A 19,337-nucleotide genomic window follows, 5' to 3' on the forward strand; every position below is an offset into this window, starting at 1 on the left:
AAAAAATTTTTAATTTTGCATGTTGTGGTTTACTGTACTTGTAGTCAGAGTGGAGGAACATGCAGTTATTTTAAATTAATCAAAATGTCTGGTCTATTAGATGACCTTATGAAAGTGAAGTAAAAACATGTTAATGAAATACCCTTGCCAAAAGATTTGCAACTTTGTAAAAAAATAAGAAGAGTCACTCATTCTTCATTACCTGTTCAAAGAGAATAGCTGTAGGTAGTTTATCCAATAATCTCCATTTTCTTTGAATACTGTCTTCATCTGTTTCAAATTTGTCTTTAGCACTCCATTCATTCCTTCTGTGATTAGGATGTTCTCACAAATGTGTATGCCTGTTATTAATGAAGAGAGAACTGCAGAAATTTAGGGAAAGAACATGAATAACCACGTTCATTATTCCTCGATAGTCTTTTCTCCATAACTAAGACATTTTTGTTGGGTTTGCTTTGACGTGTATTTCTTACAGATTAAAATGCGTATGGTATTAATAATACATCATTTGAAAGTGTATTTTGTAAATTAATTTGTTATAATTCAATACTTTGGGATTATTTATCACATTTAGTCGCAGTCTTTAAGAAAAAAATTGACTGATGTTCTTCCACATTGAATAAAATTCAGTCCTTGTCCTGAGAAAATTGACCGTAGTAAAAGGAACTGTTGACCAACATAGCTCCCGCTGCATGATTTATTGGCACTATGATACAGGCATTAGGCTGAATGATAATTATGCGGGGACACTATCCGGGTGGGAGATACACCCCTTTTGTTTTACATAATGACTCTGCTGCCATACCCAAATGATTATCACCATTATTATTTTGTGACACAATAGATAGACATGGATATGGATATGGACATAGATACAGGCATCTGTTATACATAGATACAATTCTCTGAAACCTATTTGATGAAATAATTTGTATATATGTAAAAGGTATGAATACAGGACAGAAGTGATAAGCTTGTGATTCTATTGATAGTCATAATTGCTTATGTATCTCCTGCTTTGTATATGGCAGGGCATTATTTGATCTTAATCTTCCTTTTACCCTTGTGCAAGCCACCACCTGGCTTGAACGATTGCGGAAAATTCATTACATTCTCTCCTAACCCCTTTTTGCTCAGTTTACTATTAAAAGAGCACATTACTTACATACTTAAAACACTCAGCGACCTCCTGTTATTCTTAGAAGTCCCAAATCCTCACCATACTCTCCATAGTCCTGCCTACTTTGCCCACTTCATCTTTTGACAAATTCTTGCCACTTCCTCTCCTTTACCCACACAAGCTCTTTCTCAGAGGGGCTAAGCTGGCTTCTACCATGGAAAATTCCCCCATGCTGCTCTGATGCCTAAGAGGCACTTTCTTAATTTCTATTTCCAGGTAACCTTTTATCACCTTTAAGTTTTGGTGTATTTGTTTCCTCCTCAGGACCTTAGCAGCCAGGTTCCCAGGACTAATGCTCTCATAGCATTAGTGGTATCACTAAACTAGTGGTATCACTGGTAGTTTATTGCCATTTCTTTCCTCTCAGACATAAGCTCCATGATGACAAAAACCATGCTTGCCATTTCAAGGAAAGCTTTTTACATGCTGAGCACAATTGAAGTTAAATATATATTTATCCTATTTGTATCATGAATGCAAGTGCCTTTTTGTTTTAAAGTTTTACTTATTTATTTAAAGAGAGAGCACACATGCACATGCATGCATGTATGAACAGGGGAGGGGCAGAGAGAGAGAGAGAGGGAGAAAGAGAATCCCAAGCAGACTCCATGCTGTCAACACAGAGCTCAACATGGGGCTCAATCTCAGGACCATGAGATCATGACTGAGCTGAAATCAAGAGTCAGATACTTAACCAACTGAGCCACCCAGGCGCCCCTCAAGTGCCTTTTAAAGGATTTGCTAAAAACAACAGAATGTTCCCTCCATATTGAAAAATGTGTTAAAGTAGTCTGAAGGACTGTTGACTTGTAAATTTGAAATTGTAATGTGTATTATGGGAAACTACATTTATTTAAGTGCCTTTGTGTGTGTGTGTGTGTGTGTGTGTGTGTGTTTAGAAATGTGCAGTTATTCTCTTAAAGCTATGAGCTATGTTTGTCATAAGAGATTAATTTTATCCAACAATCAGATAATTAATTTATCCTGGCATCAGGGGCTCCTATCAACCCAGTCCACAGAAGAATACTATATAGACTCTCTCCAAATTATGAGCACAACAAAAGGCATGTTTCTCACTTAGTAATAAGACTTTCCAAATAAAATGCAGAGACTCTAACAGATTACTTCTATGGTACGATACAGAATGTTAGTTTATTGTGATTTTATCCAGCCTAATTCTTTCCCTCTCCCTTAGGTGCTCGTATGAGTATGTTGCAGTTACAGACAAGGGGGATTTGTGTAGTTTGAAAAATATATTCATATTGTTTCTACTTGTCCCACCTCCTATCCCCTAGCTGATAATCATGTCTCTATTTTGTACCAATGGATCTTCTTATGATTACAATTATAACATCCATAGTGACAGATTCCCCACGGGAGGTTCAATGCTTCTGAAACTAAATTTAGCTTCTCATTTCTTGTCTTCAACCTGACATAAGCATTCCCATAAAGGCTTCAGTAATTAAGTAGAAACAGATGCAGAGCTCAACTACATACAGTATTTGCTTTAAAAATATTATGTGATTTGAATGCAATGCAAATTTCATCTCCCATTAAACACTCAAAATTCTTAAATGCTCTTTCTCTGTATGGATTATGGCTTCCTATGGAACATTTCCATATCTCATTCCCAGAACAAAATAGACACATTATATGTAGACACATTGATTTTGCTACAGCAAATACAGGTTATTGATAGGAACTGTACTTGCTGATTTTGTCAACAGGATGAAAACCAGCTAGCTATCCAGGATGTCAGAAATATACTTTTACATGTGAAAAGAAGAAAAAGGTCTTGTAAGGCTGTGGGTCAGCCAGTTATTTTACATTAATAAGGTTTGCCAGATAATCATTAAATGTGACTGGGGCTTGTTATTGCCATGCTATTTTTCAGAGTTCTATAGCAGATATTATAATCAACTACTTCTTTTTTATGTTCATGTTCATTTATTTTTGAGAGAGACAGAGAGACAGAATGTGAGCAGAGGAGGGGCAGAGAGAGGGAGACACAGAATTCAAAGCAGGTTCCAGGCTCTGAGCTGTCAGCACAGAGTCCAACATGGGGCTCGAACTCATGAACCACAAGATGATGACCTGAGCCCAAGTCGGATGCTTAACCCACTGAGCCACCCAGGCACCCCTATAATCAACTACTTCTTAAAGATGGTCTGGTTTCTATACGATTGCTTAAAGAAGGGTGGCCATCATTTCTATGAATCCAAGGATCACGTTTACCTGTATACACTAGAGACCAACCTTAGAAATTAGCTCAGCTGTGGACCAGGTCAAGTTATGGTTCCCTGACCTCTCTTCCATGATCTGTATGCAACAAACTTTTCAAGTTGGCATTTGAGATCCTTACATGTATGTGGAGAGTTAATATAATAGATGTTTGTGCTTCTCTTACATGAGCCAGTATTGGATTTAAGGTATTTTTCACATGTACCCAACAAACCTGCTATAACTTTCCTGGTTAAGAAAATATGGTTAACCAGATTGTCTCTAATACCCCAAGACTAAAACATGAAGAACTCTCTCTTTTATTAAAATATACCAGAACTTGAAAATTCTATCTTAATAGTTTGGGATGCTGTTTTTAATATTGTTTAAACTTTAATATTGTTTAAACTCAAAGCTTTCTTTATAAATTATAAGTCTATAGGCTTGTAATACATTTGTTATATTATTTATATTTTATGGTAAATATTGATAATTAGTTTCTATCTGGCTGTTTCTTGTTTCATAAATCTGAATTTTAAAGAATTAAGGATGGTGAGAATGGTCTTCTGCATTTATTTTTTTATTCATTCATTCATTTATTTATTTACCTTTTAACAAAATCATAACTGAGCACCATTATATACCTGGTAATGCACTGGGTATTACAAACACAAAGGTGAATCACTTCTCCCTCCCTCTAAATACCTGTGTGTTTTTATGGGGCGCCTGGGTGGCGCAGTCGGTTAAGTGTCCGACTTCAGCCAGGTCACCATCTCGCGGTCCGTGAGTTCGAGCCCCGCGTCAGGCTCTGGGCTGATGGCTCAGAGCCTGGAGCCTGTTTCCGATTCTGTGTCTCCCTCTCTCTCTGCCCCCCCCCCCGTTCATGCTCTGTCTCTCTCTGTCCCAAAAATAAATAAACGTTGAAAAAAAAATTAAAAAAAAAATACCTGTGTGTTTTAGTGTTGACAGGTAATTGATTTTCAACCTCTGTATATTGAATTAAATTGAAATGCATTTTAATCTTGATTTTCTTAGATATGTCTATAAAACGTGAATTTGAATATGAAATTCAATTTGAATCTGACGTTGTGAAGTCTAACTTGGAATCCTGCATGGCTTTGTATTTGATCAAAAAATCTTTTAATGTTATGGCTAAAGTGATAACATTGGTCTTCAATTTGATATTTGCACCAAAGAAACCATTGAGGTAAGCATTTTTTCTTTAAATAACATTTTTATTCTTTGAAACTATATATTACTACTCTTTTAAACAAAATAGTGTTGATTTTTCTCTCCATCTTTATATTTGGATTGTATTACTTCTTTGATGCTGTTGAGGTAAATATTTTGGACTAGATTATCCCTATCATCTATCAAACTATGAACAGTATTCTGATGAGAAAAAGCAGTCCAAAATGATTAGGAATCTAAGAAATCCTTCCCAAATTGTGACCTCCCAAAGATCATTAGGGTATAATATTAACAAAAGAGAACAGTGCACTTTGTAAAAAAAAAATTTTTAATTTTTTTTAACTTTTTATTCAGTTTTTGAGAGATGGAGAGAGACAGAGCATGAATGAGGGAGGGGCAGAGGGAGAGGGAGACACAGACTCTGAAACAGGTTCCAGGTTCCAAGGTGTCAGCTCAGAACCTGATGCAGGGCTCGAAATCACAAACCGTGAGATCATGACCTGAGCTGAAGTCAGACGCTTAACCGACTGAGCCATCCAGGCGCCCCTGTAAAAAATTTTTAAAAATTACTGACTTGGTACTGTGCATTGGAAGCATGATGTTTCTTGATACTACTTCTCAGAACCAGTTTGAATGAGAAAACGTGCCTCAGTTGTGTTCTACTTGGCAGTTGCTGCCATTATGCTTTTGCCACCAAACCGTAACATTGCCCTGCCCTTAGTAAGGTTTAAGAGGATCATAGTGGAATCTGTGAGAATAGTGACCTTTGAATGTCTGTCTTCTGGGAAGCCTCATCCAGTGTCTTTATACTCCCTTCTTAGGTAACTGGTACTTAGCACATGCAAATGCTATATGATAGGTCACATGTGAAATAGAGCCTTCTTTGTGTCTTAATACAGAGATACTGATCAGAACCACAGTATATACAAAGCACAAAGTGCAGCCTGGTAATGAAAAGACAGTCAAAGTATTACCTGTGCTTTTACTAATTTTTGTAGTTTGACTATGTATTTGAAGTAGCCAGGCATGTATTTAAAGTGGCTTTGAATATGTAGTTCAATAACAAAAAGATACCAGTGTCGTCTTCAGGAAATGGTAATAAAACCAATCTGCAAGAAGATAGTATACTGTAATCATTTATTTTCTCTTTTATGTTGATAGTTTTCTATGATTATTTGTTATTTTTTTTTCATACTTAGCTTTGTATTATATTGACTTAGTGATATGGAAATTACCAGCAACAACCAGAAGGGGAGAATGTTGCCGTTAATGAATAAGAGCACAACCAGTGTGGGGTGGGGACACTTGGGTGACTCACTTGGTTAGGTGGCCAACTCTTGATCTTGGCTCAGCTCATGATCTCACGGTTTGTGGGATCGAGCCCTTCTTGGGATTCTATCTCTCCCTTTTTGTCTGACCCTCCCCCTGTCTCCCTGTCTGTCTGTCTGTCTCTCTCTCTCTCTCAAATAAACTTAAAAAAAAAAAAAGAGTGGGGCACCTGGGTGGTTCAGCCAGTTAAATGTCCAACTTCAGCTCAGGACATGATCTTGTGGTTTATGAGTTTGATCCCCGCATCAGGCTCTGAGTTGTCAGGCTCTGGTATTTGTCTTTCTCTCGCTAACTTATTTCACTTAGCATGATAGTCTCTCCCTCCATCCTTGCTGCTGCAAATGGCAAAATTTTATTCTTTTTGCATTATATATATATACGTATATATACGTATATATGTATATGTGTATACATATATATGTATATATATATATATATATATATAGCCTCTTTTTTTTTTTTTTCAACGTTTATTTATTTTTGGGACAGAGAGAGACAGAGCATGAACGGGGGAGGGGCAGAGAGAGAGGGAGACACAGAATCGGAAACAGGCTCCAGGCTCTGAGCCATCAGCCCAGAGCCCCACGCGGGGCTCGAACTCACGGACCGCGAGATCGTGACCTGGCTGAAGTCGGACGCTTAACCGGCTGCACCACCCAGGCGCCCCAACCTCTTTTTTATCCATTCATCTGTCGATGGACACTTGGACTGCTTCCAATTAGGAGCGCCTGGGTGGTGCTCAGTCGGTTGAGTGTCATTCGGCTCAGGTCATGATCTCACGGCTTGTGGGTTCGAGCCCCATGTGAGGCTCTGTGCTGACAACTCAGAGAGCCTGGAGCCTGCTTCGGATTCTGTGTCTCCCTCTCTCTCTGCCCCTCCCCTGCTCACACTCGGTTTTTCTCTCTGTCTCAAAAATAAACATTAAAAAAATTATTTTTAAGAGCACAACCAGTGTGAATTTATACTCATTCAACATTTTGTGGATTTAGAGCTTCTTGGTGAATATTTGAAAAACTGATTTGGGACGACTTGTATGCATGATTCATAAATTTTTGTGAGCATTGTATAACATTCTGATGTAGTTTAATCTCTTTTGTGCATATATGTGTATATTAATTTACTTTTATAATTCCTTCTTCATTATTTATTTGGGATGATTCACTGGAAGACACACAGTTAAATGAGAAAAACCAAAATAAAATTATGAAAAAAATTAAATTATGAAAAAGAACAAGAAAATAACTACACCTAAACCATGCTAGATAAGTAAAATAAGTATTGACTTCAATTCTTCCTGTTTGGCAAGGTAAAAAAAGAAAACAAAATTTTCATGTTTTGGTAAAGAGAAAATATAACATTATTTCACAGCAGTTAATACAATGTAATGTTTCACATTCATCCTTTCACAAGATAGTGTTATATATAATAGAAATAATTGTCGGGGCGCCTGGGTGGCTCAGTCGGTTGGGCGGCCGACTTCAGCTCAGGTCACGATCTCGCGGTCCGTGAGTTCGAGCCCCGCGTCCGGCTCTGGGCTGATGGCTCAGAGCCTGGAGCCTGCTTCCAATTCTGTGTCTCCCTCTCTCTCTGCCCCTCCCCCGTTCATGCTCTGTCTCTCTCTGTCTCAAAAATAAATAAAACGTTAAAAAAAATTTTTTTAAAAGAAATAATTGTCATTGGGTCACCTGGGTTGCTCAGTCGGTTAAGCGTCCAACTTCGGCTCAGGTCATGATCTCACAGTTTGCGGGTTCGAGCCCCACGTCGGGCTCTGTGCTGGCAGCTGGAGCCTGGAGCATGCTTCGGATTCTGTGTCTCCCTCTCTCTCTGCCCCTCTCGTGCTTGCTCTCTGTCTCTGTCTCTCAATAATAAATAAACGTTAAAAAAAAGAAATAATTGTCAGGGCCCTAAAAGGTGGTTTTACAAAAACAAACAAATAAAAGATTATTTCTACAGGTCTTGACCTTTTCTTTCAATAAAAATCAAGGGTCTAATACAAAAACGTGAGAGATCTTTAGTTACTGTGGTCATAAGTCAGATGATTCTCACTTAACACAGTGCTAAACATATTTTTAATAAATAGAGAAATAGTTGATATCATTTGTCTTAGGATATCTTAAGAAATAATAAGCTTAGCTCAACTTTCTCCTGAAACTCTTTACCTGCTGTTCTTTCTGAGAGTTTTATATAAAAGGTTTGTGATTTCTTTGTCCAACCTGACATAGGCTATTGCAGCCACACCATTACATGTTTGCATTATTTCCACCCTAAGCCAGCAAACAAACAAGTAACCATTCCTCGGTTTTACCCATTGCTCCATGTGTCCACTCTCCTTCATAGCCAAATGATTAGAAAGGCTATCTCTATTCATTTCATTAACTCAGCTGACATTCAATTATATCTCATTATGCAAAGTGTTTGTGGTATTTTAATTTAAATTAAAATTGCAATTTAATTTTTAAAAGCCTTTAAGTCAATTTTATGAGCTTTTGTGAGTGTCCACAGAAAATATAATTTTTCTATGTGAAACAAGAATTGGAAAAACTTTTTCACAATGTTTCATTTTGAACAGAAAATTTCTTTATGGTGAAAGACTTATTTGGGTTTTGGTTTTTTTTTTTTAATGTTTATTCACTTTTTGAGAGAGACAGAGAGAGAGAGAGAGAGAGAGAGCAGAGGAGGGGCAGAGAGAGAAAGAATTCGAAGCAAGCTCTGCACTGAGAGCAGCAAGCCCAATGCGGGGCTCAAACTCACAAACCACAAGATCATGACCTGAGCCGAAGTCGTGCACTTACCTGACTGAGCCACCCAGGTGCCCCTAGAAGACCTGTTTGTATAACACCTGTGGCCTTTTGCTAGCCTCGTCTTGGATTCTTAAATATTATCATACTCTGTGCTCGTTACAAAAAATTTGCAGTCAATTATACATATTTTACTGGTTCTTAGTAAATACCCACAGAGTAGATAAGCTGTGCTAGAAAATAATTATCTTACAGGGAGATTGATAATATAACCAAAGACCTAAAAGTTATTCCTAGAATGTAATTAACAGTCATCTACATTTTTTAAAGAATTACAAGTCCCAGTGTTTTACTAAAACCACCAGGTTTGCTTACATTTTCAACCTAGATATTGATCTACTATATCGTATTCTCTTTTTGCTTGTTTTCCTATAGTATCCTTTATAATCTTTTTTTTTTCTATTCAAGGACTCAAATTACTCTGAAAATAGAGTGCATAACAGATGGGATCTGGAAGTTTCCCATAACATTGGTTGGTACTGAGCCTGATGTGGATGATGTCATTGATATTGAAGGGGTTGGTTTATTTAAGGAATCTATTGTCAACTTCAGGCTGACAAGTCAGACGAGGTAATATATCAAGCAAAAGTATGTAACTGGTTTTGTGAATGTAATTTATGCTAACTGGGAAACAAAATTTAAGATGGAAAATTCTATTATGTCATCTTTTGCTTTTTAAGCCAGAGAAGTATGCTACTAGCAACCAAAGCTGTATGTATTTCATAATTTTTAATTAAACAGTGGAAAACAGAGCCTACAAAATGAAAACCAAAAACAAGAGACAAAAGTCAATAGATATTGAAATTTAGGATCATATTTCTATTTGCTTTTCAAAGGATGTTATTAATGTATATTTATAGCCCACTCTTATTTCTTTATTTTAATTCCAGTATAGTTAACATACAGTTTTATGTTAGTTTCAGGTGTAAAATATAGTGATTCAACAATTCTATACATTACTCAGTGCTAATCATAATCTTAACCCCCTTCACCTATTTCACCCATCCCCCCACCCTCTCCCTTCTGATAACCATCAGTTTATTCTCTGTAGTTAAGAGTCTCTTTCTTCTTTTGTCTCATTCTTTATTTTTTTTCCTTTGTTCATTTGTTTCTTAAATGCCATATATGAGTGAAATCATATGGTATTTGTCTTTCTCTCGCTAACTTATTTCACTTAGCATGATACTCTCTCCCTCCATCCTTGCTGTTGCAAATAGCAAAATTTTATTCTTTTTTATGGCTGAATAATATTACATGATATATATAAAACCTCTTTTTTATCCATTCATCTATTGATGGACACTTGGACTGCTTCCATAATTTGGCTATGCATTGGTTAATGCAGCAATAAACAAAAATAGGGCCACGTTTATCCTTTTGAATTAGTGTTTTTGTATGCTTTGGGTAAATACCCAGTAGTGCTATTACTGGATCATAGTGTAGTTCTTTTTTTAATTTTTTGAGGAATTTCCATACTATCTTCCACAGTGGCTGCACCAGTTTACATTCCCACCAACAGTGCACAAGGGTTCCTTTTCCTCCACATTCTCACCGACACTTGTTTCTAGTGTTTTGATTTTAGCCATTTTGATAGGTGTGAGGTGATATCTCATTGTAGGGTTTTTTTCAATTTTTTATTAAATTCCAGTTAACATACAGTGTAATATTAGTCAGGTATAGAGTTTAGTGAGTCATCACTTACATACAACACCCAGTGCTCATCATAAAAAGTACCCTCCTTGATACCCATCACCCATCTAGCCCATCCCCCCCCCACCTCCCCTTCAGTAACCCTCAGTTTGTTCTGTATAGTTAAGATCTGTTTCCTGGTGTGCCTTTCTTTTTTTTCACCTATGTTCCTCTGTTTTGTTTCTTAAATTCCACATATGAGTGAAATCATATGGTATTTGTCTTTCTCTAACTTATTTCACTTAGCATAATATACTCTAGCTCCATCCATATTGCAAATGGCAAGATTTCATTCTTTTTGATGGCTGAGTAATATATCATTGTGTGTGTGTGTGTGTGTGTGTGTGTGTGTGTGTGTGTGTGTATACACCAAATTTTCTTTATCCATTCATCAATGGATGAACATGAACATTTGGGCTCTTTCCATAATTTGGCTATTGTTGATTATGCTGCCGTATACACTGGGATGCATGTGCCTCTTCAAATCAGTGTTTTTGTATACTTTGGTAAATACCTAGAAGTGTGATTGCTGAATCATAAGGTAGTTTTATTTTTAACTTTTTGATGGACCTCCGTACTGTTTTCCAAAGTGGCTGCACCAGTTTGCATTCCCACCAACAGTGCAAGAGGGTTCCCCTTTCTCTGCATCCTCCCCAACACCTGTTGTTTCCTATGTCATTAATTTTAGCCATTCTGACAGTTATGAGATGATATCTCATTGTAGTTTTGATTTGCATTTCTCTGATGATAAGTGATTTTGAGCATCCTTTCATGTGTCTGTAGGCTATCTGTATGTCTTCTTTGGAAAAATGTCTGTTCATGTCTTCCACCCATCTTTAAATAGGATTATTTGTTTTTGGGGTCCTGAATTATATAAGTTTTTTATATATATTGGATACTAACCCTTTATCTGATATGCCGTTTGCAAATATCTTCTCCCATTCTGTCAGTTGCCTTTTAGTTTCATTGATTGTTTCCTTTGCTGTGCAGAAGCTTTTTATTTTGATGTAGTCCCAAATAGTTTAGTTTTGCTTTTACTTCCCTTGCCTCAGGAGACATGTCTAGGAAAAATTTTAAAGATAGATGAAATGTTTTTTTCCATACAGTTTAATGGCTTGGGTTATGAAATGGTTTAAGTAGAGACAATCAGGTAACCTATATTGATTCTTTTTTATGTATTATTATTCTGCTCCACCATAGCTATCCTTGTTATAACAGAGGCAGCATGACCATGATACTTTTACTTATCTCACATGTAAAACATATTTTTTTTACCTGTTTTTGAGATATAATGTACATGCCATAAAATGTCATTGTAAGTATACATTTCAATAATTTCTTTGAAAAATTATAGAATTTGTAATCATAATCACATTCAAGGTTTAGAACTCTCCCATTTCCCCCCAAATTTCCCTCAAGCCCCTGTTCCCACCCCCAGTCTCAGGCAACCAATGATTTGCTTTCTATCTCTATAACCTTGCCTTTTCTGGATATTTCATATAAACAAAATCACCCACTATGTAGTCTTTCTTTAACAAAAGAAACAAAAACAAAAACAAAACATTATTTTTAAACAGTGCTAGGTTTACATCAGATTGGAGAGGAAGGTATAGAGATTTCTCATATACCTCCTGCCCCCACTCATGTGTAGCCTTCCTGATTATAAACTTTACCCACTGGAATGGTTTTTTTTTTTTTTTGTTTGTTTGTTTGTTTGTTTGTTTTTTTACCAGGGATGGACCTACATTGACATATTATAATCACCCAAAGTGCATAGTTTACCTTAGGGCTCACTCTTGGTGTTGTATATTCTATGAATTTGGAAAGAATAACAATGGCATATATGCATCATTACAATACAGAGTATTTGCACTCAAATTTCCTCCATGCTCTCCCTATTCATTTCTCTCATACCCCTGGAACCTTTCTCTTGTCTCCTAGTTTTGCCTGTTTTCAGAACGTCATGAAATTGGAATCATATAGTGTGTAGGCTTTTCAATCTGGCTTCTTTTACTTAGTAATATGCATTTGAGGTTTATCCATGTCTTTTCATGACTTGATAGCGCATTTGTTTTTTAGCATTGAGTACTATTTCACTGGATGTACCACTGTTTATTTATCCATTCACCTACTGAAGGACATCTTGGTTGCTTCAAGGTTTTAGCAATCATGGGCAAAGCTTATATAAGCATCTGGGTACAAGTTTTATTGTGGATGTGTTTTCATCTGTTTGGAGTAAACACCCAGGAATATGATTGCTGGATCTTATGGTAAAAATATGCTTAGTTTTGTAAGAAATTGCCAAACTATCATCCAAAGTGGCTTTATCATTTTGTACTGTCACCAGTTATGAATGACAGTTCCTGTTGCCCTACACCCTCATCAGCAAATGAAGCTATCAGTGTTCTGGATTTTGACTTACTTAAAATCAAAGGGGCAGAGAGAGAGAGAGAATCCCAAGCAGGCTCTACACTGTCAGCACAGAGCCCAGTGTGGGGCTTGAACTCACAAACCATGAGATCATGATCTGAGCTGAAATCAAGAATCAAATGCTTAACTGACTGAGTTACCCAGGTGCCCCTGGATTTTGGCCATTTTAAAAGAAGTGTAGTGGTATCTCGTAGTTTTAGTTTGTATTTCCCTGATGACATATGATGCAATACATCTTTTCAAAGGCTTAACTTGACACCTATAGATCTTCTTTGGTGGAGTGTGTGATAAGGTCTTTGGCCCATTTTTTAAACTGGGTTGTTTGGGGTTTTTTATTCTTGAGTTTTAGAGTTCTCTGCCTATATTACATAGCAGTCCATTATCAGATGTGTCTTTCACAAGTACTTTCTCCCAGTCTGTAGCTTGTGTTCTAATTCTTCATTTGGCCCTTCATAGAGTAGAAGTTTTTAATTTTGCTGGGGTCCAATTTACCAATTTTTCTTTCTTGGATTGTGTCTTTGCTGTTTTGTCTAACAAGGCATCAGCATACCCAAGGTCGTCTACTTTTTCTTTTATTTTATCTTCTAGGAGCTTTATAGTATTATGTTTTACATTTAGGTTTGTGATCCATTTTGAGTTAACTTTTGTAATGGGTATAAGGTACTTGTCTAGATCATTTTTTTTTAATTTTGTATATGGATGTCCATTTGTTCCAGAACCATTTGTTGAAGAGACCATCTTTGTTCCATTGTATTACCTTTGCTCCTTTGTCAAAGATCAGTTGGCTATATCTTTCTGTCTATTTCTATTTCTGGGCTTTCTGTTCTGTTCACTAATCTGTTCATTTGCCAATACCACACTGTCTTGATTACTGTAGCTTTATACTAAGTCTTGAAGTTGGGTAGTCTTATTCTACAACTTCCAAAGATATTTCAAATTATTAGATATTTTTGTTTACATGTGAATTGATTTAATGCATTCAAACAGTTTTCCAGGACTAGTGAAACAGTTTCAATGATTTCATCATAACTAAAAAGTTCTCAAATGCAATACTGGCAAAAAAAAAAAAAAAAAGAAAGAAACAGTTGGAAATAGGCTCCCCAAATTATACTTTTCGATTATACCCAATGTTGTTACCCTTTGCTACTTATATATATTTTATTCCACTAATAGTTCAGACGGTTTTTACTTTACGTTTGAACAATTGAAATTACCTCATTAGATTCTCTGCCTCTCGTCCCTTTCATTTCAATGCACTTTCTACATTTCTGTAAAACCAATCTCCTTAAAACAATGTTATTAACATGTGACTTCGCTTGTCAAAAGCATTTGATGGTTTCCTATTGCTTTCCCAAGATGACATCTAAATCATGCATGCTGTTCATGGTCCTAGCTCACTCTGACCTTTCCAATTTCTTCTTTCTACTGTCTAAAACAGATTACCTGCTTCATTCTTAAGGAAAAAAGAGTCACTATTCTTATCCATTACTCCTCACCTGTCTTCAGTTTCTGTCTGCTTCTAAAATGTCCATCGTATCTCCTCTCCACATTTCTAAAATCTTCTCATTCCTCTTGTCATCACAATATAATCTTACTTGACCATTTATGTATGTACATATATATGCATACATATATACACATATATGTACACACATATATACATATACATATATATACACACACATTACATATATATCTATTCCTTAGGCATCGTATATAGGATTTTTTTTGCAACTTCTATGTCTTTTGTATTTGCCGTCCTAGACTTTGTTCAGAATCAGTTCCCATTAAGTATCTAGTAATGAATCAAACTTAGAAAATAACTTAGAATTATTCATTTTATTCATTCACCAAAATTTCCAAAGATTAATATTTCAGTTAGGCCAATAACAAGTATTCTCTTAGAAAACTTACTGTTGTTGTGTGCAAGAGAACAAAATGACATTCTATCTTAATATGGAAATATAAACCCAATATGAAGCTCATAGTATGGTCACATTTTGGAGGGTTATAAGATTCTTAATGTGTTTTTATCCTCTAAATGCTTGAATCAGAGTGAGTATTCAATAATATTCATTTAATTGTGAAATCAACTAAAGGTACTGAGCTGATTCCTGCAGGCAAATTCAATTATATTGCATACCATTAGGGAATAAGCATATGGAAAGGTGGTGTTTTATTCCAATTATATTTTACTCTAAAGAAAGGGAGATCCCCATGGGACCATGTTTTATTCATCTTTGTAAACTCACTACCTAGGTGCACAATAAACTATTTCAATCAACACGTATTTTAAACTGAGTCTTGAAGGTTAAGTTGTCATTTGCAACACAGATTAGGGAAGAGGGAGTGGAGAAGTTCCAGCAGGAGGGTATTATATATATAAAGTTCTAGAGGGATGAGACAGTGAGTTCTATTGAAAGAACTGAAAGTAGTTAGAACCGCTGGAATTAGGAGTACCATGGGGAGACTGGGAGCAGATGACATAGATTGGCATCCATTCAGAAGTACTTAACTAGAGAACCATTGGGCTCCTGGGCTCTATGATTCTATTCATTCATCATGCATTAGGGACAGAGAAGAATGATGTAGTGACCATTTCTGATTTATTAATTCAATAGTTATTGCACATCTCCCTTGTTCCAGTCCTCTTTGCTTATAAATCTGTTGTGTGGTCAAAAATTAGAGTATATATTTGATCTTTTTTTTATCTCTCATTCTTTAAGAACATGAGATTCTAGAGCACAAAATCACCATTTAGTATTTTATACATTCTAGGACTTCAGTAAATAGTGATTAGTGAGTAAATGAATAAATTCATGAAATCAGAATAAAGGGAAACATCTCAAGGATCCACCTTATCCTTATTATCCACCTTATTATTGTTATCTATGTATTTATAATATTTATAATACTTATAAATATAAATATTTACAATGTTTGTAATACTTAAATATATTTATAATACTTATAATATTTATAAATATAAATATTTACAATACTTATAGGTGGATAATAATAGTTATTTAGAAATCACAAAAGTTAGAAAATAAAATATTAAATAGATATTTATTGTGTCAGTATTTTAACTTTTTGTTCCATATAGAATTTTGATGTCTATTTTAGTGTTTACTGATAAATAAATATATATATTATATCTCTCTATGTAATACCTTATTTTCCTTAATTGAAATTTAACATGGCCATTTAAAACACTTTGTCAGTGCATGTGATATCTCTAGACGATACAGAATTTTGATAGCAAAATTTACAAGTGATCAACTTTCAAAACAAATGCATTTGGGTGAATAACAAAGAAAAAGAGACAATTTATCTGGAAGAAATGTAATTTGCTGATGTAAGTTTGATAGGTATACAAGGCCCTAATGTTCCCTCCTAAGATGTAGTCATTGGGATTAGCTAAAAAAAAAAAAAAAAAAAAAAAAAAAAAAGGAAGGAGGAGGGTCCATGATATAAAATCCTCACATCTTGAGTCAAAAAATATCCTTTACCTTTTTCTTTTTTTTTTTTAAATTTTTTTTTTCAACGTTTATTTATTTTTGGGACAGAGAGAGACAGAGCATGAACGGGAGGGGCAGAGAGAGAGGGAGACACAGAATCGGAAACAGGCTCCAGGCTCTGAGCCATCAGCCCAGAGCCTGACACGGGGCTCGAACTCACGGACCGCGAGATCGTGACCTGGCTGAAGTCGGAGGCTTAACTGACTGCGCCACCCAGGCGCCCCTCCTTTACCTTTTTCATAACAATCCAAAGATATTACTTTTTCTCTTCATAAAGAAGGAGATATAAATATTTCTTGATGTTAAAGCAGTAGCCTTGTAAATAGTTTAAAGCGTACTTTGAGTAGGTTTATAGTGCATGTGGTGAACAAGACCTTAAATCGCAAGATTGTTCCTTAAAAAAATGGATAATATTTAGAGAAGATTTAATCAATAAATGACACTATTAATAATTTTCTGTGGTCATAGGACTAAACTCATTTGGATCAGGAAATGGGTAAAGCAATTATATTTTTTCAATTCTTCTATAAAATTATCACACTAATTTATTCTTTGGGAGTAAAGATCTATTTCTTCACACCAAAAAGTGAGAGATTGCTGAGGGTCTTATATGTACAGTACTGCAAAATGACCAATTATTCTTTTTTTATTTTAAATATAATTTATTGTCAGATTGGTTTCCATACAACACCCAGTGCTCATCCCAACAGGTGCCCTCCTCAATGCCCATCACCCTCTTTCCCCTGTCCCCAAACCCCCATCAACCCTCAGTTTGTTCTCAGTATTTAAGAGTCTCTTATGGTTTGCCTCCCTCCCTTCTCTGTAACTTTTTCCCCCCTTCCACTCCCCCATGGTTCTCTGTTAAGTTTATCAGGATCCACATAAGAGTGAAAAACCTGTCTTTCTCTCTATGACTTATTTCACTTAGCAGAATACCCTCCACTTCCATCCACATTGCTGCAAAAGGCCATAGTTCATTCTTTCTCATTGCCACGTAGTATTCCATTGTGTATATAAACCACAATTTCTTTATCCATTCATCAGTTGATGGACATTTAGGCTCTTTCCATAATTTGGCTATTGTTGAGAGTGCTGCTATGAACATTGGGGTACAAGTGGCCCTATGCATCAGCACTCCTGTATCCCTTGGGTAAATTCCTAGCAGTGCTACTAGCAGTGCTAGGAATTTTTTTTTTAAGACACAAAACTTAATTTAATAGAAATTTTGTTTGTAGTTCTTACATTCTCAGTGTGACCTGAGCTGGAACCCACTGCCCCACCCAGAAGTGGCCCAGTCCTGGGAGCAGGGGAGGAAGGGAGGTGGTGAGTAGGGGTCAGAGCTCAGGCCCTAGGAACCCTGTTCTTCCTCAGTGCTGGGGGGCTGGGGATGCCACCCTCTTCTCCTGCCCCCCTCTGGGATGCAGGAAGGAGAGCAGATGGAGTCTCGGGCCTGGGGCTTCTCCTCTACATTCCCCTGCCCCCTCAGGTTGGAGGGGAACTAAGGGATCTGGGGAGAGAAGGGGACAGAAGAAGGCAAAGATGTCAATCAAGAAAGAAGAGGATCAGGAATAAGGACTAAGGAGAATCAAAGACAAAACACCAGTTTAAAAAAAAAAGGGGGGGGACCAAAACCAAAATCCACCCCAAATCACAACCCGCCTGGAAAAAATGAAAGTTCTCCAGTCTCATAGGGTATGTCTATTTTTAATTTTTGGAGGAACCTCCACACTGTTTTCCAGAGCAGCTGCACCAGTTTGCATTCCCACCAACAGTGCAAGAGGGTTCCCATTTCTCCACATCCTCGCCAGCATCTATAGTCTCCTGATTTGTTCATTTTGGCCACTCTGATTGCAATTTTTCTTTTTTTAAGTTTATGTATTTATTTTGAGAGAGAGAGCAAAGAGCAGGGGAGAGGCAGAGAGAGAGGGAGGAGAGACTCCCAAGCAAGCTCTGCACTGTCAGTGCAGAGCCGGACGCAGGGCTCAAACTCATAAACCATGAGATCATGACCTGAGCTAAAACCAAGAGTTGGATGCTTAACCAACTGAGCCACCCAGGTGCCCCCAAATGGCCAATTATTAAGAGCAGCCCCTGTAATACAAGAAAGGATGAATGCCAGGAAATTCATGGCCAGTAGTATAGTAGCTGGCTTATGAACAGGCACCCCATAAATATTAATTGAAGGAATAAGACAAATTAAGAAGGAAAATTATTAGAAATTCATGTCTTCAGCTGCTCAGTATAGCCATATAGAGCATCTGGAGAAGGAGCAAAGTATTATCTTTGCCATGAGGAAGCAGAAATGTATTGTATAATACCATTGAGATTTTTTTAAATGTTTATTTATTTTGAGATTTATAGACATTTTTTTAAATGCTTATTTATTTTGAAAGAGAGAGAGCACACACACGTGCGAATTGCCCAAATGGGCAGAGAGAGAGGGAAGGAGAGAATTCCAAGCAGGATTTGTGCTGTCAGCACAGAGCCTGATGCAGGGCTCGATCTCACAAACTGCAAGATCACAACCTGAGCTGAAATTGAGAGTCAGTCACTTAACCACCTGAGCCACCCAGGCGCCCCAAAACATACATTTTTGATAAGACTTTATTTTTAAAGCCAGTTTTTTAGGTATGCACAAAAATTGCACATGAAGTACAGAGAGTTCCCATATACCCCAATCCCTAAACCCCAGCACAGTTTCCCCTATCAATAACACCTTGAATCAATGTGTTACATTTGTTACAATGGACACACCCATATTGATATATTATTATTAACTAAAGACCATAGTTTACATGAGGGTTTATTTGTTGTGTTATACAGTTATATGGATTTTGACAAATGTGTGTCAGACATTGCAGTATCATACAGAATAGTTGTCACTGCCCTAAAATCTCCCCATCTTTCACCTATTTATCCCTCCCCACTTTCTGAGCCCCTGGCAACCACTGATCTTTTTACTGACTCTGTAGTTTCATC

The 19,337-nt window shown here is 36.6% G+C and overlaps 1 protein-coding gene across 1 annotated transcript in view; it reads left to right on the plus strand.

The window, feature by feature from the left end:
* Positions 1 to 19,337, plus strand: part of CFAP47 (cilia and flagella associated protein 47) — a 566,656-nt gene that overhangs the window by 515,728 nt on the left and 31,591 nt on the right. The window contains exons 66-67 of the mRNA XM_047844880.1: positions 4,436 to 4,607; positions 9,127 to 9,288. Coding sequence (XP_047700836.1) covers positions 4,436 to 4,607; positions 9,127 to 9,288 — 334 coding nt within the window. The remainder of the gene's footprint in view (positions 1 to 4,435; positions 4,608 to 9,126; positions 9,289 to 19,337) is intronic.

The sequence above is a fragment of the Prionailurus viverrinus genome, chromosome X, assembly GCF_022837055.1.
Source record: "Prionailurus viverrinus isolate Anna chromosome X, UM_Priviv_1.0, whole genome shotgun sequence".
NCBI lineage: Eukaryota > Metazoa > Chordata > Mammalia > Carnivora > Felidae > Prionailurus > Prionailurus viverrinus.